This window comes from Pelophylax lessonae (genome assembly GCF_965119305.1).
Source record: "Pelophylax lessonae genome assembly, chromosome: 13".
Taxonomy (NCBI): domain Eukaryota; kingdom Metazoa; phylum Chordata; class Amphibia; order Anura; family Ranidae; genus Pelophylax; species Pelophylax lessonae.
The window spans coordinates 192,558,834-192,581,773 of NC_138780.1; the positions used below are offsets into that span (position 1 = coordinate 192,558,834).

The window sequence follows — 22,940 nt, forward strand, 5'->3', positions numbered from 1 at the left end:
AACGCTCGCAGGGAAGGGATCCGGAAGACAGGTGCCGGCATCTGCCGAGCACAGAGCAGGAGGACGGCGGAAGATCGCAGGGGAAGGTGAGTTTTAAAAATATAAAACAGATTTCCATGCAAAACAATGTACCGCGTTTAGCACAGAAATCCTTACATAATCAGACCGCCAGGGAGGTTAAGAAATAATGGCGCAAAAAGTGCGGTGTGTGTTTTCTGAGAATGCAGGGAAAAATGCTGGATTCTGCCAACTATTTTGGAGTGACCAAGTGTGAAAGTTGAGTGAAAACATTTATAAATGGATCCCTTGGTGTCAGTCTCACTGCAACAATAGACAGACAATAGACATAATATACAATTAATCTGGTAGATACAAAAAAAACAAAACATTTTTGTAGCTATATCAGAGCAATAGCCCATCTTACAAACATCAGAGGAAAGAAAGACAAATTCAGAAAGAACAAGCTGCATAGAATCTGATCCCGGAGATGCTGGTTGCTGCCTTCTGCACTCCTGTACACTGCAGCTTGCCATTTTTCCCTCCTGCGACTGGTACAATGTATCACCGCTGCCAGCAGAACAAAATGTGAGGTCTTGTGATTGACAAGTGTGGAGGGTTGTTCTATCCTTCATAAAGTGGGCACTGATGAGTGAAACACACATCTCTGCACCAATGGTAACCCTCAGCAATTTACTAAGGCTTTTATTTTACGCTGCCTGTCTTACAAGAGTTTAGCAATGCTTCTCACGGTGACTGAGGAGGAAGCACCCGCTGATACTAGGGGGTGTATAAGCTGAGTAGTGAACAGCAGCAGGGCTGCTAATAGGTGGGGACAGGCAGTACCCCTGTACCAGCACAGTTCAGTGACTCCTCTCTGCCCGGGGTGAGGCCCCAAGCCAGTCTTCATTCCATAGCCACCAGGTAACTGAACAGTGGCAGGATCGCTGAGGGAGGAGGGGGGGGGGGGTGGATACAGGCAGTACTCCTGTATTAAGTTCAATTGGGTCAGAAGGGGAAGCCCCATTGCAGCAACAGCACAGTTCAGGGACTACTCTCTGCCCAGGGTGGGGCCCAAGCCAGTCCCCCATTCCACAGCCACCAGGTAGCTGAACAGTGGAAGGATTGCTAGGAACAGGCAGTTCTCCTGTATCAGGCTCAATTGGGTCAGTAGGGGGAGCCCCATTGCAGCAACAGCACAGTTCAGGGACTCCTCTCTACCAGGGGTGGGGCCCAAACCAGCTCCCCATTCCACAGCCACCAGGTAACTGAACAGTGGCAGGATCGCTGGGGGAGGGGGTATAGGCAGTACTCCTGTATTAAGTTCAATTGAGTCAGCAGGGGGAGCCCCATTGCAGCAACAGTCCAGGGACTCCTCTCTGCCCGGGGTGAAGCCCAAGCCAGTCCCCCATTCCACAGCCACCAGATAACTGAACAGTGGCAGGATCGCTAAGGGAGGAGGGGGGATACAGGCAGTACTCCTGTACCAGGCTCAATTGGGTCAGCAGGGGGAGCCCCATTTCAGCGACAGCACAGTTCAGGGACTCCTCTCTGCCTGGGGTGAAGCCCAAGCCAGTCCCCCATTCCACAGCCACCAGATAACTGAACAGTGGCAGGATCGCTGGGGGAGGAGGGGGGATACAGGCAGTACTCCTGTACCAGGCTCAATTGGGTCAGCAGGGGGAGCCCCATTTCAGCGACAGCACAGTTCAGGGACTCCTCTCTGCCTGGGGTGAGGCCCAAACCAGCTCCCCATTCCACAGCCACCAGGTAGCTGGACAGTGGCACGATTGCTAGTGGAGGGGGGGGGGGGATACAGGCAGTACTCCTGTACTAGGCTCAATTGGGTCAGCAGGGGGAGCCCCATTGCAGCAACAGCACAGTTCAGTGACTCCTCTCTGCCTGGAGTGGGGCCCCAAGCCAGCACCCCTTTCCACAGCCACCAGGTAGCTGGACAGTGGCAGGATTGCTAGTGGAGGGGGTATACAGGCAATACTCCTGTACCAGGCTCAATTGAGTCAGCAGGGGGAGCCCCATTGCAGCAACAACTGATTTTACTCAGGGATTCAAATCTGCCTGGGGCCCAAGCCACAGTCACCAGGTGGGATGATGGCACTCCAGCTGTTGTGCATTTGCTCAGGAAGGGGAGCAGGGCATGACGCCAGGGGAGGAGCTTATAAAGCTACCATGATGACGACTGCGGAGTCACTGTGCACTGTCAGTCAGAAGAAGGAAGTGACAAGCTGAAACCTTTTTTTTTGGGGGGGGGGTCTTGATTTTATTAGCAGCCCCAAAAAAGCAGCAATTCTTTACATTGTATCCTGCTTTCCAGATGCCATTCCATGCTCCCCCAGGGAGAGTCCATATTCTGCAGAGCATTGCAACCTTGCAGCAGAGGTCACAGTGCAGCTCACCGATCCCTTTGCTCAGGATGAGAACACTGATCGGTGCAGAGATTTGGCAGAAGGGGAATCACCCCAAGAACATAGAAAACGGACAATGTTCAGCTACCACCACCTTGCGTCCTCTGGAGCAGGAAAACAGTTCGTGTGTCAATTTTTACATACAATAAAGATAAGAAACTGCCTGTACAATATGTAAAAGCAGGGAAGTGTTCAAGGTTACCTCCCAGATCAAAGTTCACATCCAATCAGAAAATAGGCTCATTATTCAAGTTCAGTATTAATGTCAAGTTTAAATATCCGGATGCTTCAGATTGGAGCTCTGTGTCGGAAGTTGGGGGGGACTGTTCTGTTTAAATAAAGTTAGGCTTATACAAAAGGCCTCTTTGGCTGGTATGTACAATAGTGTATCTTCGTTATAAAGTGCTACAATGCCCTGCGGTGAGTCTACACCGAGTTATTGCTTCAAGAGGTCTTTCAGTACCGCTCCAGCGCTGGCATCCGAGGAAACAGGCAGGGGGGTGAAGGTGGGCAGAGCGTCCGAGATTGGTTTCATGAGAAGATGTCCCGAGGTGCCCCCTCCCAGGGATGCTGGAGAGAGGAGGGGGATGGCTGCTGAACGAGGAGCCAAGAAGGGGTTCGAGTCTTGCCTTCGACTTGATCCAGAACCTTAAAAATATATACAAATAAAAATAAATATGTGTGCTCTCATGAAATGCAGAAGTTAAAGCAGAATGCCAGCAAGAAATAAGATAAAAATTAACAGCACACTAAAAGATAAAAACAGCTCTTGCTTCAATATTAAAACATTTAATTCAGAGATTTCCCTTGCAGCTAGATGTCCTCAGTCTGATGGCCAGCATCGTTCACCCAACTTCCTCTGAGCCCAGGTCATCCCGGACCAACCCCCAACCTGTGACCGGACAGTCAAAGGAGAAGCAGCACAGTGATGAGTACATGGCTGTCACTCTCTCCTCCTATCAGCATGGTTTTTGTCACAGCACATGAACTGATTGGCTTCTTGTACTCCTTCTTCCTCTCACATTCCAGATCTGCTGTACATCGAGTGCAAGAGGCTGATACCAGGTCACATGCACATACTTACAAAATACGTTTATTGATGTATTAGGGATTACAAAGCTGCAATAATTTGTGTCTATAATTTATATCGTATCTAGCATTCACTGTGCAATCCACCCTCCTTAACTCCAAGTAGCAGAGATACTGTGCCACCCCCGCACCGGCAGCAATGCACTGCGCCACCCCCGCACAGGCAGCAATGCACTGCGCCACCCCAGCACAGGCAGCAATGCACTGCGCCACCCCAGCACAGGCAGCAATGCACTGCGCCACCCCCGCACCGGCAGCAATGCACTGCGCCACCCCGGCTCCAATGCACTGCGCCACCCCCGCACCAATGCACTGCGCCACCCCCGCACCGGCAGCAGTGCACTGCGACACCCCCCCCCCCCGGCAGCAGTACACTTGCGCCATCCCCCATCCCTGGAATACATTGCACCATCCCCCCACCAGCAGCAATGCACTGCGCCATCCCCCATCCCTGGAATACACTGCACCACTACTCTGGCAGTAAATTTAAAAGTCTCTTCCACATGGATGTAAGATACAGATAAGTTTATAGCACTGTTTTTTAATAGCTCCACCTAGGTGTACAATGTTGGATCAGACTGCCCTGTAGACAACAGTAACAAACATTTCAGCAGCAGGCAGACTATATGTGAACAAAAATATAGACACAGACAATGTTAAAAAAAAAGGAGGGCGGTGAGGAAAACGACGAGGACGATAAAGATGACGACGAGGACGATAAAGATGACAACGAGGACGACAAAAAAAGGACGACGAAGACGACGAGGATGACGAGATCAACGACAAAGAGGACGAGATCAACGACAAAGAGGACAAGGATGACGAAGATGACGAGGAGGAGGAGGACGAAAAAGACGAGGAAGACAACGAAGAAGAAGAGGACAACAACAAAGAAGAGGACGACGAAAATGAGGACGATGCCGACAAAGACGAAGACGAGTCCGTCTTCAAAGGCAGAATAAAGTTCTCATGGTTTCCTGTCAATGAATTAGCTGCTAGCATGGCATACCTAAGCTTAGTTAATCCCATTCAGCCTGGACCCAAAGAGCTCCAATGGGATCAAACTGCAGTGATGTCCCTTTAAATATGTGTTTTTCACACCAGTGGGCCCTGACAGCAAGCAGCCAATGAGAAGGTAGACATAACATTTTTGAATGGCTTTGAAAAAAGGAACTTAAAAATCATGACACCACTGGATCAGCATGACAGGCTGCACAATGGGAAGTAGCAATGGCAGACCTCATATTTCTCTTAGGACAGGTTTCCTTTAAGTTAGACTTTTGAATGTCTTTTCAGACTGCTGATAATAAGCAGGTGTTCTCAGGTTCAGATTACACAGCAGACAACCCAGCCGGTCCCCAGGGCTGAGCAGAGAGGGTCAGACGGCTCTTCAGGAGGTCATCAAGAGGTTCTGAAACGCTATTCAGAGCAGCAACACATAAGAAACCCATGGGGATAATATAGGGATGGAAACTGGAATAGCAAACGGCTAGAGGGAGCGCGAGAGACAGAGAGACACACACACAGTGAGCAAGCACGAGAGAGAGCGTGCGAGAGACAGAGAGAGACACAGAGAGAGAGCGTGCGAGAGACAGAGAGAGACACAGAGAGAGCGCGCGCGAGAGACAGAGAGAGACACAGAGAGCGCGCGAGAGACACAGAGAGAGCACGCGAGAGAGAGAGAGACACAGATACAGTGAGAGCGAGAGACACAGTGAGAGCGAGAGACACAGTGAGAGCGAGAGACACAGTGAGAGCGAGAGACACAGTGAGAGCGAGAGACACAGAGAGAGAGAGAGACACAGTGAGAGCGAGAGACACAGATACAGTGAGAGCGAGAGACACAGTGAGAGCGAGAGACACAGTGAGAGCGAGAGACACAGTGAGAGCGAGAGACACAGTGAGAGCGAGAGACACAGTGAGAGCGAGAGACACAGTGAGAGCGAGAGACACAGTGAGAGCGAGAGACACAGTGAGAGCGAGAGACACAGTGAGAGCGAGAGACACAGTGAGAGCGAGAGACACAGAGAGAGAGAGAGACACAGTGAGAGAGAGAGAGAGACACAGTGAGAGAGCGAGACACAGTGAGAGCGAGCGAGACACAGTGAGAGCGAGCGAGACAGTGAGAGCGAGCCAGACAGTGAGAGAGAGCCAGACAGTGAGAGCGAGCCAGACAGTGAGAGCGAGCCAGACAGTGAGAGCGAGCGAGCGAGAGAGAGAGCCAGACAGTGAGAGCGAGCGAGAGAGAGAGCCAGACAGTGAGAGCGAGCGAGAGAGAGAGAGAGCCAGACAGTGAGAGCGAGCGAGAGAGCCAGACCGTGAGAGCGAGCGAGAGAGCCAGACCGTGAGAGCGAGCGAGAGAGCCAGACCGTGAGAGCGAGCGAGAGAGCCAGACCGTGAGAGCGAGCGAGAGAGAGAGCCAGACAGTGAGAGCGAGCGAGAGAGCCAGACCGTGAGAGCGAGCAAGAGGGCCAGACCGTGAGAGCGAGCGAGAGAGAGAGACAGACCGTGAGAGCGAGCGAGAGAGAGAGAGACAGACCGTGAGAGCGAGCGAGAGAGAGAGACAGACCGTGAGAGCGAGCGAGAGAGAGAGACAGACCGTGAGAGCGAGCGAGAGAGAGAGACAGACCGTGAGAGCGAGCGAGAGAGAGAGACAGACCGTGAGAGCGAGCGAGAGAGAGAGACAGACCGTGAGAGCGAGCGAGAGAGAGAGACAGACCGTGAGAGCGAGCGAGAGAGAGAGACAGACCGAGAGAGAGAGACAGACCGTGAGAGCGAGCGAGAGAGAGAGAGACAGACCGTGAGCGAGCGAGAGAGAGACAGACCGTGAGAGCGAGCAAGAGAGACAGACCGTGAGAGCGAGCAAGAGAGACAGACCGTGAGAGCGAGCGAGAGAGACAGACCGTGAGAGCGAGCGAGAGAGAGAGACAGACCGAGAGAGAGAGACAGACCGTGAGAGCGAGCGAGAGAGAGAGAGACAGACCGTGAGCGAGCGAGAGAGAGAGAGACAGACCGTGAGAGCGAGCAAGAGAGACAGACCGTGAGAGCGAGCAAGAGAGACAGACCGTGAGAGCGAGCAAGAGAGACAGACCGTGAGAGCGAGCGAGAGAGACAGACCGTGAGAGCGAGCGAGAGAGAGAGACAGACCGTGAGAGCGAGCGAGAGAGAGAGACAGACCGTGAGAGCGAGCGAGCGAGAGAGAAAGAGAAAAACTGCTTTGGCAACGCTAAAATGTATTTGGTCCTGCCAATAAAGCTTATTTGAAAGAGAGAGAAAAGAGAGAATATAAAAGGCCAAGCAATAGGAGGTAATAACTGGAGTTGGACAGCCAGCAGGTGGATGCAGCCCTCTATACTGCATTTATATCTGAAATATCCTGTTTGGGTGGAATGTCTAATTTATTATCAAAACAAAAAAGACGTACGAGATGCTCTGCAGAGATTGGGCTTTCCTTGTCATATAGGGGAATGAAGATCTCTTGTGTCTTTTACACTCTGGAAGCAATTACTGGGGCCTGTTCTCCATCGGACGGACGATGAGGGTTACTTGCCGGAGAGATTATCTATAAATCAATCCAGACCTGACAGTAATGCTGCTCACAGATAAATTGGGTCCCATTCAGATGATAGATAGACTGATTAGTGTTACATTATGTCTGTACCGCATACATACAAAAAGGTCTTATGACTGCTACCCCCTTTAGGGGAAATGGAATCCCAATCACTCCTAGAATCTCCTACAAGCTTTACCAGGATTTAGGAAATTACATTTTAAAATGTGCAGCTTTCCTTATTGTAATCCCTGGGGATCCTGCCATGAAGGTCCCTGTTACAGGGCGACAATCCTATGTCCCCGTCTCCCTGTGTGGTCACCAGCTCACAGGATTTCCGCCATTTGAACACATTACGCAGACATGGTAAACTGTTGTCACTCTCAGGCAACCCACCCTGAGAAATGCCACAAAGACACTGCTGGAGTGCATGTAGAAAGGAAGTGGCTACAAAGAGGCTCCAAGAGATCGCAGCAAAGAAAAGAAAAAATATTAGGCAAAATTCCTACAGGAGTAGGACACTCGGCAGAAAAAACCCAAGGGCCAAGAAGATAAGGAGCTGTATCCGTCAGTGAACGAAAGAGAAAAATGTATTTTTGTCTTACTGTAAAATCCTTTTCTCTGACGTTCATTGATGGACACAGCACCCACCCCTCTATTGAGTTGGGTTTTATGTTCTTCTGACACTGCTTGTTACAAAACTGAAGACCTATAGCAGGGAGTGGGAGTACTGTATACCCCCCCTGGGACTGCCCCATAGGCGTAGTCAGACTTTTTTCCATCTAATGTCCTACTCCTGTAGGGGGCAGCATAAACCCAAGGGTCAAAAACATCTGGAGCCGTGTCCGTCAATAAACGAAAGAGAAATGTTGATTTTAACTTGTAAACAACAGGTTTCAGAAATAGGCCTGGTCCTTAAAGCGGTAGTGTCCCCTAGGACAATATAGCATAATGAGCTAGTATGTATTTAAATACTTGCCTTAGAACGAAGCCCCAACACGGTCGCCCGAACATCGCTGAGAGAGCCGTCATGTTCCCTCGGCATCTCTTCCGGGTTTGATGGCTCCGGCGCTGTGAGTGGCCAGAGCTGGGACGATGTCACTCCCGCGCATGTGCTTGGGAGTTCACTTTTCAGGAAGGAGCAACCTTCAGAGCGCATGCGTTGCTGGTTTAAGAGGCTGCATGCAGGGCTAATATCTCCTAAACCATATTAGTTTTACCTATAATAAGGCTTACCTGTAGCTAAAAGTTAAAAAGCGGAGAGTACTACCACTTTAAGTGGTTAAATAACCATTAATGGCTTGTAAAAAGTTCACTACACTGATTTACCAGCAAATACCTGGTGATCCTGCCAGATGCCTGAACCACAAGAGACTCACACCACACAATGTACGTCTTCCACGTATGATGGTAGATCTTCCTAGAAGTCGTTTTTCTAGCTTTTAACAGCGTTGGAATAACCGACTCAGACGAACCTCTATCCATGAGAACCTGGCGTTCAACAGCCAAGCCGTCAAAGCCAGCGACTGTAAAGCAGGATGGAAGATCGGTCCTTGGGATAGCAGATCCTCCCTGAGAGGAAGCTTCCAAGGAACATCGGCGACCAGCTGCACCAGAGCGGCGTACCAAGCCAGTCCGGGGCCACTAAGATGACCGGAATCCCTTCTGCCTTGATCCTGCGTAGATGTCTTGGCAGAAGCTTGAGAGGAGGGAAGGCGTAAATCAGACGATACTGACCCCATGGGGCCACCAGCGCACCCGTAGTGTCCGCCAGAGAATTCCTTGACCGAGCCACACACCTCTGCACCTTTCTTTTGAGCCGGGACGTCAACAGTTCCACCTCAGGGATGCCCCACTGGAAACAACTGATGAAAAACCTCCGCCTCAGGGATGCCCCACTGGAGACACAACTGATGAAACACCTCTGGAAGAAGGGACCCGTTTTCTAACGGATGTAGACACGGCTACATCCGTTAGAAAAAATGATCATGCAGTTTGGGTTTACATCTACCTTGAATGGAATCTAGTCTCTCTAAATTACTTATAGATACAACAAAAAGTTTTGACACAGATGTAGTAGTTAAATTTTTTTCTGTATATAGCCTTAATATAAATCCCTATCTACACCCGTATCTGCATATTACATATGCAGCCTCAGTTTCCTGCTGTGTAGTGACCGCGTTTTTCAGCCTAGCGGAAATCTGATTTTTATCCAGGTGCCTTCTCAATATATATCCACCTACCTGGCGGCGCTGCAGACCCGCTGGAGCTTTGAGTCCCGCTGGAAGTGCCCAGGGGTGCCACGTCATGCATCGTCATCCTGAGTGGAGCAGGTTTCGGCAGGGATTCTGTCTCAAGGAACTTGACAAACAGCTCTGAAAAAGACTGAAGTGGGGGAAACATACATTTTTTTAAAATCTAATTTAGAAGATTTGAATACATTTTTTTTTAACAAGTTGCCTACCAGGCACTTTCACCCCCTTCCTGCCCAATCTTCAGCTTTCAGCGCTGTCGCACAAAGAATGACAATTGCACGGTCATGCAACACTGTACCCATATGACATTTTTATCATTTATTCTTTTCACAAATAGAGCTTTCTTTTGGTGGTGTTTAACCACTTTAGCCCCGGAAGATTTGGCAGCTCAATGACCAGGCCACTTTTTTCAACTTGGCACTGCGCGACTTTAACTGACAATTGCGCGGTAATGCAATGCTGTACCCAAACTAAATGTACGTCCTTTTTTCCCCACAAACAGAGCTTTCTTTTGGTGGTATTTGATCACCTCTGCACTTTTTATTTTTTGCGATACCACCTTATTATGAACCACCAATTAAAGTGAACGACAGGGTAATAATGACACTGGCAGGGGAGGGGTTAACACTGTTGGTGATCAATGGGTTAAATGTATGCCTCATGCTTACTAACGTGTGTGGGGGGAGGGGGGTTCTGTGACACAGACACAGATTGCAGGTTCAGCTATGCTGAATCCTGTGATCTGTCCCTGTCTGTCACAGAGAAGATCCGACTGCTTTGTTTACACAAGCAGGCGGATTTTCTCACTCTTTCCCCAACGATCGCGGAAGAGATCGCCGCCTCTCCTCCTCCGGCCCGCCGCCGAGACAGGCAGGAGTCCAGTGACGTAGGTCTACGTCGCTGGACACAGGGGAGCTACTGTGCAGCAGTAGAAGCACAGGGAATGGTCCTAAAGTGGTTAATCACCACTGGGGTTTTTATCTTTTGCTAAACAAACGAAAAAAGACTGAAAAATATGAAGAAAAAAACCAAACATTTTTTATAGATTACTATAAATTTTATCAAACCGGTAATTTTTCTCCTTCACTAATGTGTGCTGATGAGGCGGCACTGGTGGGCACAGATGTGGCGGCCCTGGTGGGCACCCATGTGGCGGCCCTGGTGGGCACCCATGTGGCGGCCCTGGTGGGCACCCATGTGGCGGCCCTGGTGGGCACCCATGTGGCGGCCCTGGTGGGCACCCATGTGGCGGCACTGTATATAATAAATTTTTTCATGTACACTTACCATAAGGGGAGTGCAAGCGGCATCACTTTTTTTGCTATCCATAGTAGCTCGCAGTTTATTACATTATTAATGTAATTTATTTAGTTATTTGTGCATTTATTTTACATTTATTCATATATGTAATACATTAGTAATAAAAATATATAAAAAATATTAAATTGTTATTAAGAATATGGATTTATTTTGTGTTAGGGTGTTTAGTTATTTATTTTATTATCATAATGTTTAAGGGTTAACGTTAGGAGTAATAGTAATAATAATAGTAGTAATAGTAATAATAATAATAATAATAGTAATAATAATAATAGTAGTAATAGTAGTGGTGGTGGTAGTGGTGGTGGTGGTAGTGGTAGTGATGGTAGTGGTGGTAGTACCCTAAAACCTAACAAAAATAAAAAAACCCAACCCCTAACAAAAAAAAAAAAATAAAAAAAAAAAATGAATAAGAAAAAAAGAAATAAAAGCAGATGGAAAAGCTAAAAAAAAACTAGCAACAAATGATGCAACAGATGATAGTTTATTGGCTAAAAAAAAAAAAAAAAAAAAAAAAAAAAAGCCAAAGCACAAAAACGTGCCATAAAAACGCTCAAAAAATGCCGGAAAAAACTCTCAAAGACTCAAATCTCAGGTGTGAATGCAGCTTTAGGGAACACAATGAACAGTTACACATTATATACAGCAAACTTACACTGTTCAGAATGGATGCATGGCTCGGTCTTAGCGGGGTGTTGGGGACACTCTTGGAGTTGGCAGATCCTCCGAGCCAACCAGTCATCCATCTTGTTACACCGCGGTTTTCTTCCAAAAGCAGCTGCAATAAAGAAACCACCACAGGAAGATCTCAGCAAAGACCACGTACACATTCTGGGGCCTCCCTGACCAGAACAGGGTCACCCCGCAATCTGCCCCAAACCTATCAGTCACACCGCACTAAGGACTCTTCTTGGTCCATGTTACACAGAGGTGGGTCAAGTAGATGACTTCTGCAAGCAGTACCAATCCCTGAATTCAATCTAACATCTGTCTCTTGCAGTCCTTTGATAGTGGAGCTCAGACTGGGAGAGGGAGGTGCAGCCAGCTGTGCTGCATTGTTCATGTGCTGACAAAGTACATGCAGACAGGGGTAGAGAGCAGAGTGATATATAAGCTTCAGTCTGCCACTTCATCTTCACTGTCCAGCAGTGTTCATTTTGGCAGCAAATTTCGTTTTAGTTATAGTCTTGACTAAAATGCCATTTTAGTTTTAGTCGTATTTTAGTCATCTGAATTGTTTTAGTCCTATTTTAGTCGACTAAAATCTCCAGTACATTTTAGTCGACTACAAATCGAATGGGTTTGTAAAAATAAAAAATTGTAAACTGTATTGGCTGTAATGTCATCGCGCATATTACCTGAATATATTACCAGCATTAAATATTAGGAAAAAATATTAGAAAAGCCTTTTTCTTAATTTTTTCTCTTTCAGCAGCTCGGTAGACGCCCCAAACTTATGTTTATGCGGGGGTGCAATACATGTTAAACTTTTAACCACTTGCCGACCGCCCACAGTATATTTACTGCGGCAGTCAGCCCCTCCTGGGCAAAGCGATGTAGTACTACGTCGTCCGCCCAGGAGCCTGCAGGGGGCGAGCGCCTCCGCTCGTTCACGGCCATCCCCTCGCGAGTGACCAGCGGCTCCGATGTCTGCCGGCCACTCGCGATCTCCCGCTGGAGAGGGAGAAAGGCAGGCGGCTGATGTAAACAAAGCCGCCTGTCATTCTCCCTGGTGTAACTGCAGAGATCATACGGTCCTGCTATGTAGGATCGCATGTCTCTGTGGTTACATCACAAGCCACACCCCTTGACAGTTAGAATCACGCCCCTAGGGACAGACTTAACCCCTTGATCACTAATAAAATTAACCCCTTCCCTGTCAGTGTAATTTTTACAGTAACAGTGCATATGTATAGCACTGATTACTGCAGTAATGTCACTGGTACCTCCAAAAGTTTAAAAAATGTCAGTTAGGGGTCCGATCTGTCCGCCGCAATGTCGCAGTCCTGCAAAAAAAAAAAAAAAAAAAAAAAGAAAAAAATCGCAGATCGCTGCCGTTACTAGTTAAAAAAAATAAAAATGACATAAATCTATCCCGTAGTTAGTAAGCGCAATAACTTTTGCGCAAACCAATCAAAATACGCTTATTGCGATTTTATTGTACCAAAAATATGTAGCAGAAAAATTGGCCTAAAAATGTTAAAAAATTTAGATTTTTAAATTTTTTTGGGAATTCCATATGAAAAAATTTGAAAAACATTGCTATTTTTCTAAAATTTACGCTCATTTTTTGTTTATAGCGCAAAAAGTAAAAATCGCACAGCTGATCAAATACCACCAAAAGAAAGCTCTGTTTGTTTGGAAAAAAAAAAGGACATCAACTTAATTTGGGTACAGCGTCGCACGGCCGCGCAATCGTCCGTTAAAGTCACGCAGTGCCGAATCGCAAAATAGGCCCTGGTCTTTGAGCAGCCAAATCCTCCGGGGCTTAATGTGCGATTATTACCGGCTCTGGATGGAATTGTGTTGCTGATTTAGTAATGCCCGGCAGGGGAATGTTCATTTTGATGTCAATTTGCAATTTAGTTTTATAGTCCTAGTCTTTTGACTAAAATGTCATTTTAGTTTTAGTCGTATTTTAGTCATCTGAATTGTTTTAGTTTTATTTAATATAGTGTTAATTTAGTCGCTGAAAATATTTTAGTCGACAAAATTAACACTGCTGGAGAGGGGACAAGCTTTACTTAAATACAACACAGAAAAACTGCGGTCTCAGTGTTGTACTATGTGGCAGAACTGTGTAAATCTCAGAACCTAATGGACAGAAAAATCCTTTGGAAAAGAAAACCGCTCCTATATTTGATTTCTTTTTGTGTATTTAGCAGTTTGCCTAGATTTCAGCTTTATAGCAGAGCTTTATAAAAAAAAAAAAACACAATTAAAAAACTATAAATCCTGTAGCTGCTGACTTTTAATATAAGGACACTTACCTGTCCTGGGACCCCGCGATGTCAGCACCCCGAGCTGATTCATCCATCAGCTTCGGGTGCAGGGGCCGGCATTGCAAGTAAGGGAAACCAGCAGTGAAGCCTTCAGTCATAGATCGCCATGCGGGTATCTTACCCTGAAGTGGGAGCGGGTACCAATTAAAACCAGGTACCCACTTCCCCCACAAAAAGTGTCAAATTTGGCAGGGGGGGGGGGGGAGAGAGGTAGCGAGCAAGTGGAGCTTCCCCTTTTGGGTGGAACTACACTTTAAAGTGTTACTAGACCCAGGAGCCTGCATTCACTATATCTGATCTCCCCAGGAGCCTGCATTCACTATATCTGGTCTCGCCAGGAGCCTGCATTCACTATATCTGGTCTCGCCAGGAGCCTGCATTCACTATATCTGGTCTCGCCAGGAGCCTGCATCCACTATATCTGGTCTCCCCAGGAGCTTGCATTCTCTATATCTGGTCTCCCCAGGATCCTGCATTCACTATATCTGGTCTCCCCAGGATCCTGCATTCACTATATCTGGTCTCCCCAGGATCCTGCATTCACTATATCTCGTCTCCCCAGGAGCCTGCATTCACTATATCTGGTCTCGCCAGGAGTCTGCATTCACTATATCTGGTCTCGCCAGGAGTCTGCATTCACTATATCTGGTTTCCCCAGGAGTCTGCATTCACTATATCTGGTTTCCCCAGGAGCCTGCATTCACTATATCTGGTCTCGCCAGGAGCCTGCATTCACTATATCTGGTCTCCCCAGGAGCCTGCATTCACTATATCTGGTCTCCCCAGGAGCCTGCATTCACTATATCTGGTCTCGCCAGGAGCCTGCATTCACTATATCTGGTCTCGCCAGGAGCCTGCATTCACTATATCTGGTCTCGCCAGGAGCCTGCATTCACTATATCTGGTCTCGCCAGGAGCCTGCATTCACTATATCTGGTCTCGCCAGGAGCCTGCATTCACTATATCTGGTCTCACCAGGAGCCTGCATTCACTATATCTGGTCTCGCCAGGAGCCTGCATCCACTATATCTGGTCTCCCCAGGAGCTTGCATTCTCTATATCTGGTCTCCCCAGGATCCTGCATTCACTATATCTGGTCTCCCCAGGATCCTGCATTCACTATATCTGGTCTCCCCAGGAGCCTGCATTCACTATATCTGGTCTCCCCAGGAGCCTGCACTCACTATGTCTGGTCTCCCCAGGAGCCTGCACTCACTATGTCTGGTCTCCCCAGGAGCCTGCACTCACTATGTCTGGTCTCCCCAGGAGCCTGCATTCACTATGTCTGGTCTCCCCAGGAGCCTGCATTCACTATATCTGGTCTCCCCAGGAGCCTGCATTCACTATATCTGGTCTCTCCCAGGAGCCTACATTCACTATATCTGGTCTCTCCCAGGAGCCTACATTCACTATATCTGGTCTCGCCAGGAGTCTGCATTCACTATATCTGGTCTCCCCAGGACTCTGCATTCACTATATCTGGTCTCCCCAGGACTCTGCATTCACTATATCTGGTCTCCCCAGGAGCCTGCATTGACTATATCTGGTCTCCCCAGGAGCCTGCATTCACTATATCTGGTCTCCCCAGGAGCCTGCATTCACTATATCTGGTCTCCCCAGGAGCCTGCATTGACTATATCTGGTCTCCCCAGGAGCCTGCATTCACTATATCTGCTCTTCCACAGTACACAGAACGTGGAAATGCAATTATTTTTGTAAAAATAAATTGCTAAATACCTTTACTCATCAGCAGTATATAGCAGCCTTGTGACTTCTGTCAGTGTCTGGTTAAAGCTTGTAGGAGGCGGTTTCATTCTCCTCTGACTGTCCTATGAGGCTGCAGGACCCCTGACCCTCTGTCTGGACAGTACTGATTGGCCCTGTGCTCATCACATGCACCCTCACGAGAAAAAAAAAAACAAAACTCTAGCAATGCACACCAAACTGAGCATGTGCAGAGTGCCCCCAAGGCTCTGTACTATCATGAGATGGATTGGGGACAGTAAAAGAAGGGATTAACCCCTTAGGTTCCACAGGGAGTATAACAAGCATGCTTTACTGCATATACAGACTGATTTCACTGTTGTGGGTTTAGTAACACTTTAAAAATCTCCGTCGTATACCTCTCACATCTCCTAACTTTTCTTGCCGCTCCCAGAACCCTTTATGTGTAGAGCTCCCCCTATAAATCCAAGAGGGCCAATAAAAAAAACAAAACAATCAATACTAAAGTACGTTTACAGCTCCTCCCCCAAACTTCAGTTTGGGCAATGAAAGAGCAGTAGCCTTTAACCCCCTGGCGCCGGTCTCACGCAAACATGCGGCCTCTCGGCACCTGGTCTATGGTGCCTGTATATTTGCATGAATTGCTGTGCACACAGCTGTGCTGAGAGTGCATGTGCTCCCAGCACAGTTCTTGGCGCCTAACTGAAAGCTCCCGATCGCGTCTTGCGATCAGTTTTTGGATCACGTGACCGCAGTGACAACTAATCACGTGCTTTTCAGCCATGCCTCCTGGCGTCATAAACCTCTTAAAGGGCTGGGAGGCTCCAGCGTTAAGAGGTTAAATGACGTAGTACCCGTGATTCCCCTCCTGTAAGCATGTCTGCAATGTTAGACAGCAAACACATTAGAGCCCTGACTAGCTCTCCTACTGCTGCCTCTCTGCCTCCCAGTCTGCTAGGCTTATTAGAGGGAGCTAATACAATGACAGATTACAGCATGTGTACTAGCTGCACAAGAAATAAAAATAATCAGTAGATAACTGGGAATACAACGTAGAGATAAATGTAATGACTAATCAAATTTGAAAGAAAATATTACAGTGTATGCAGAGCTATAGTTAAACCTGAATTCCAGAAATTCCGGCATTTTGTAAAATGTGAAGGGCATGCTATGAGTAATGTCCAAGGTGCATGGCATCTCCTGGAGTTACCTTCATTATTTATATCTTACAGGTTTATTGCATTCCCACAGGAGAGACTTGGTTCTCTGAGAGGAGATTAGCATACACAGCCGGTACGCCCGCCCCTCCCCTCTGCTGCCCATTCAAAGAAGCCTTTGCATTTTGTGAATTAGTTCATTTATGATTGGGCAGGAGAAGGGGAGGGGCAGGCATAGCAGCTGCATTAACTCTGCTGCTGAAGGAGCTGGGACCAGAAGGTCCAGCATTGGCGCTCCTGGAACTATAGCGATAAAGGTTTTCCAGGATCTCCATATACCGGTCAGATGTGAATAATAGAAATAAGTCCAGCAGGTGACATGCATCTCATTGGACTTACCTCATGGTATCCCTGCGCTTTTTACAAAGTAGCTGAATTCCTGGAGTTCAGCTGTAATGCATCACTTTTTATTGCTACCAAGTTATAAGGCTGATTTTCAGCTCTGGAGTCACAATCTAATCCTAGCATTGTGCGGTAGTCGTACAATGCTATGGATGACTCGCATGCAGCTCTGATAGTGATCCAGTGTACACAATAATGATGGACACTACAAGTCAAGGAAGCCATACACACCTCATCCATCTCGTTTTTCATGAGTCCGAGGATGCTGCCCATTAAACGCAGGACCTCGTTACGCTTGTTTTTTGGGGTGTGGAAGTGCCCAACAAACAGATTCCGCATTAAGAGCCTGAAAAAAAAAAAAAAAAATTATATAGAGTAGAAGCATTTCTAGATCCAAAAACAAATGTAATATATTGCAGCTTGACAGTTCTGGGATGTGGCGGCTGCATTTTTTGGGTGATCCTGCCAGCAATATACTTCCTGTCCTAGGAGGACAATGATCACTCACTGTACAGCATCAGGATGACAAACAGGACTACAGGACTCGGCCTCTTTCCTCTTTTCTATAACAGAGGAGAGGGGTTCTGTAGTCCTAAGATAATGGGGGACAATTTAACAGATAGCATTCAGTGCAGGCAGAGTGCCCCCCCGGAAGTAATCAGCCCACAGGATTTCTGTCAGGATTAAGAGATTTTTTTTTTTTAACTGGATGGATATTCTTTTAAAATTGATATTTACCAGACTGAAAGCGAGAAAATAGGAAGTTCAATTTTAGGGTTTACAGGACCCTTTACCCACCTCCAACCTAGCCTATAGTAAAATAAATAACTAAATAAAATGGCCAAGTGGGAACACTTATTTTGGGAGGACGTCATATGATGTCCTCACATTTCCATGTCCCCCGATACATCACAGAGCAGAACACAGATTGTGTGCTCCTGGTACCATGTAATCACTGTGACCAATTTATTCAGGGGGGAATCAACCCTTGAAGGCATTGCTGCTGACGAAACGTGTAGGGAATGGCCATCTACAGTGTCCCGATGCACTACTTGTTGCTACTTTTGGAGCTTACTAACCATCAGCCTGCCGCTGTACTCCTGCTGATATTGGATTGGTGCACTGTTAGACCTCCAATATTATCTTTTTAATGAAGATATTTTTAAATGGACTTCTCGATGGAAGCATATGCTTATATTTCATGGTTTAACAACATCGGTGTTTGCCGAGTGGAAATCATCTCCCCCCCTAGCAGAAGTTGAACCTGTGATCCACATTTCATGTGCTTCCGGCCATTATAACTTTTGGCCTAACTCTTCTGTTAAGAGGCTTATAGTAACTACTACTACCCGGTGGTGGAGGTCTCTGTTCTATTCGCACACATGACATTGCCTAGCATTAAGCTAGCTGCTTAATATATACACATTATATTTTTGTAACCTAGCACAGATTTTTCACATACGGTGCCAAGAAAAAGTATTCACACCCCTTGAAATTTTCTACATTTTGTCATGTTACAACCAAAAACGTAAATGTAGTTTATTGGGATTTTATGTGATAGACCGACACAAAGTGGCACAGAATTGTGAAGTGGAAGGAAAATGATAAACGGTTTTCAACATTTTTTTGCAAATAAATCTGTGAAAAGTGTGGCTGCATTTGTATTCACACCCCTGAGTCAATACTTTGTAGAACCCCTTTCCCTGCAATTACAGCTGCAAGTCTTTTTGGGGATGTCTCTACCAGCTTTGCACATCTAGATCAGGGGGTCTTCAAACTATGGCCCTCCAATTGTTCAGAACTACAATCCCCATCATGCCTAGTCATGTCTGTGAATGTCAAGGGTTTTACAATGCCTCATGGGATGTGTAGTTCCACAACAGCTGGAGGGCCGTAGTTTGAGGATTCCTGATCTAGAGAGTGACATTTTTGCTCATTATTCTTTGCAAAATATCTCAAGCTCTGTCAGATTGGATGGAGAGCATCTGAACAGCAATTTTCAAATCTTGCCACAGATTCTCAATGTGATTTAGGTCTGGACTGTGACTGGGCCATTCTAACACATGAATATGCTTTGATGTAAACCATTCCATTGTAGCTCTGGCTGTATGTTTGGGGTCGTTGTCCTGCTGGAAGGTGAACCTCCGCCCCAGTCTCAAGTCTTTTGCAGACTCTAACAACAAAAACTCTAATACAAATGCAGCCACACTTTTCACATTTGTAAAAAATTTTAAAAAACATTTATCATTTTTCTTCCACTTCACAATTATGTGCCACTTTGTGCTGGTCTATGGCAGGGTTTCTCAGCCAGGGTTCCTCCTGAGGTTGCTAGAGGTTCCTTGAGCAATGGGAAATTTCTGCCTCTCCCATAAGTTCCCAATGACACCATTGTTCCTTTTAGCTATCTGTAAGGGGATAATTCTTCCCAATGTGACAAGAGTAAAGAGCATTCTTCCCACTGACTGTCACACTAATGTGTCATGATTTGTAGATTTGTAATTTTTAGCAGGAGTTCCGAGACCAGAAGTTTATTTTTAAGGGTTCCTGTAACAGAACCGCCGACCCACACTGTGTTTGTGGTCTTCCGTATAGCTTCCTTGCAGTCATGAACATATATACAAGATTTTCCCAGCCGCCCTCATACAAAGCTAGCCAACAACTTGGCTTGTACTGGAATCACACTTTATTAAACAGTTACACAGAATTTATATACAGCATGGACCTCCCCTTCCTGATCAGATTACCACACACAGGTCAGGGGTTGCCTGATTACATTATCATATGCAGATGAATTTGTATACGGAAACAGAATTGACCTGAACTAATTATCTAGCCTTCTGGACTGAAGAATGTGGGCTCAAGAACATTTAACAATGGGACAGGCAGACTTAACACAATCCACATTCCACCTCAATAGACAATAGGACAAGACTGCCAATGAGAGTCTGTCCGTCTCCTACATTGAAGTACATGGAATACACATTAACGTATTGCTATGATTATTTCGGAGTCAGACTTCATGGCAACAGGCTATAGGTCTCACAGTGTAAAGTGGGATCAAATCTTCACACTTCTTGAGAGGTATTGCTGACAAATATTACTGTCCCACTTGAAGCAATTCAAACTATTAAGTATCTGTCTTTCACCCCCAGTGATGGGGAGTACCGTCACAGTTCCTCTGTGTTGAAATGGTTGAGAAAGGCTGCTCTAGCACATAAAATCCCAATAAAATACGTTTTTGGTTGCAACATGACAAAATGTGGAAGATATCAAGGGGTATGAATACTTTAAGGCACTAATTGTAAAAAAAACTTGTCAGAAGTGACTCATCCTGATAGCAGAGGAAGGAGGCAGCAGACAGAAATAACACTTAGTGCTCTGGAATGAGACAAGTACACACTATAAAGGGATATGGTCTGTTCATATTTCATGTCTGAGGTTTACTTGAAACTCTGGTCCCCCCCCCACCCACAACTCTGCAATGTGCAGTAACCCAGAGCAACTATCTTTCTCTAACCCGAATACACTGCGCTATAGAGGATCCCCCACTGATATCTACTGGAAGCCTTTCTCCTCCACATTATACACAGTGAGTAGCAGATGATCCCCAGGAAATAATAATTCTTGTTTTTCTTTACTGGGAAGATTTGGTTCTGCAGACAGTTTACAACAAGCCGACAGCGCACATGTGGGATCAATCGCCGGCAGCCCCGGGCTATCAACATGTTGGACATTTGGCAACTCTCTCTGATCCCAGGATGGAAATGAAGATGACAAACAAGATACGAGAGGCTGGAGGACAGGGAGAGATCTACACAGGAGGTTTAAAGGGATTTTCTATATAAAATATAAAAACACTCCCTGGAGATGTATGAGAATCAACATCACAGGGTGGGGGTGGGGATTATTGTTGTTCGTATAGCTCCTCATACCTGTCAGTCAGGACTCACAACCTGTTACCCTTCCTGCTAGCAATGACACAATATAAACCGATTGCGGAGCCTGCAGTTAATGGGGAGATGAATCACAAAGAATACATGCAGCTCGTTTATTTTAAGTTTATAAATCATTGGAAAATATAAATAAGTACAGAATGCCCAAGACTCTTCAGATGGAAACTACTGATCTCTGAGCTAGGAAGCAGTTATCAGTAAACAAATGACAGAGCCTTGAAGGCATGATTGGGGGCCACGGTCTCTGCAGGCTGCAACAAAAACCTAAACTGGGCTCTGCAAGTTCTCTTACACAGCGAGATGCAAACAGGAGTCTGGGAGCTGCAGGCCGATGCAGCAGAACATACAGATCACTTCATATAAAGGTCTAATTTAGACTTAAGCAGCAAATTATAAAAGTACACTATTCTTACAACCAAATGTATTCCCAATAGAATAGAATAAACGTCATCCAAGGAACGGATTTGCTTTTAGGGCTTGTTTACACTTGCTTAGACATTAGCACACGTTAAAGCCTCAGTCTATCGCTATCAACATGCTTTTTAAATGCTTTGGTGAGACTTCTGTGAAGCTTTAATGAAGCTTGGCAAATGCCCGGTGTGCACAGATTTTCCATTTGTCTTAGCCAGTTCCGGACCGCAGATCTACTGCAGTAGGCAGCCCCTCCTGCGCAAACCGAGGTAGGGATACGTCAGTTGCGCGCGTGGTTCTGGGGGGGGCAGACGCGTGCCGCCGGCAGCACGCTCCCCGTCGCCACTAGGCAGCGGGGATGCCGAGCCGATGCATGGGGCCGGCAGCCTCGATTGCCTCCGGCCACCCGCGATCGCTCCCCAAAGAGAGGATGGTCTGCTGTTGTAAACACAGCTGACCATTGTTCTCTCTGAAATGATCACAGAGCACCTGTGATTCTTCTATATAGGATTGCACGTCTCTATGATCATTTCCCAAGCCCATCCCCCCACAATTGGTAATCACTCCCTTAGGCTCACATTTAACCCCCTGATCACCCACTAGGTTAACCCCCTTCCCTGCCAGTGTCATTAGTACAGTAACAGTGCATATTTTTAGCACTGATTACTGTAGTAATGTCAATGGTCCCCCCAAAAGTGTCAAAAATGTCAGTTAGGGGTCCGATCTGTCCGCCGCAATGTCGCAGTGCTGCAAAAAAATAAATAAAAAATATCGCAGATCGCCGCCATTACCAGTAAGAAATAAATAAATAATAATTACATAAGTCTTTCCCCTAGTTTGTAGACGCGATAGCTTTTGCGCAAACCAATCAAAATACACTTATTGCCATTTTTTTTTTTTACCAAAAATATGTAGCAGAATACAAATTGGCCTAAAAGGATGAAAAAATTTGATATTCATTTTTTTTTTCTTTTGGGAATGTTATATTGCAGAATGTGAAAAATAGTTTTTTTTTTTTTCTCAGAATTGTCTTTTATTGTTTATAGTGCAAAAAAAAAAAAAAAAAAAAAAAAAAAAAAAAAAAGGAAAAGGTGAGCAAATACCACCAAAAGAAAGCTCTATTTGTGGGAAAAATAGGACATCAATTTTATTTTGGTACAGTGTCGCACGACCGCGCAATTGTCCATTAAAGTAACGCAGTGCCGAATCGCAAAAAATGGCCTGGTCATTAAGGGGAAAATCTTCCAGTCCAGATCTGGTTAAAGAGGCCCAGAAGAACCCTGGCTCAGTAGAATCCCATTCAACAGATCCCTTGCTCAGTAGTGCCCCCAGCTCTGCTGATGCCCCACTGAGAAATACCCCCAACTTTGCTTATCCCCCGCTCAGTAGTAACTGGCAGCAACGCTAATCCCCCACTCAGTAGTAACTGGCAGCAATGCTAATCCCCCACTCAGTAGTAACTGGCAGCAATGCTAATCCCCCACTCAGTAGTAACTGGCAGCAATGCTAATCCCCCACTCAGTAGTAACTGGCAGCAACACTAATCCCCCCACTCAGTAGTGACTCCCAGCTGCTCTAAACCCCCACTCCCAGCTCTGCAGATCATCTAGTGTTCTGATCTTCCTGTCTCTCTGGTGCCCACTCACCTCCTGCTAT

The 22,940-nt window shown here is 46.4% G+C and overlaps 1 protein-coding gene across 1 annotated transcript in view; it reads right to left on the bottom strand.

Annotated features, from left to right (window-relative positions):
* Positions 1–2,297: 2,297 nt before the first annotated feature.
* The window catches only part of TRIP11 (thyroid hormone receptor interactor 11), a 107,761-nt gene continuing 87,118 nt past the window's right edge, over positions 2,298–22,940 (bottom strand). Inside the window, exons 18-21 of the mRNA XM_082275452.1 lie at positions 17,152–17,266; positions 11,290–11,412; positions 9,303–9,444; positions 2,298–3,068 (exon numbers count right to left, since the gene is read on the bottom strand). Of these exons, the coding sequence (XP_082131578.1) occupies positions 2,857–3,068; positions 9,303–9,444; positions 11,290–11,412; positions 17,152–17,266 (592 nt within the window). The 3' untranslated portion in view covers positions 2,298–2,856. The remainder of the gene's footprint in view (positions 3,069–9,302; positions 9,445–11,289; positions 11,413–17,151; positions 17,267–22,940) is intronic.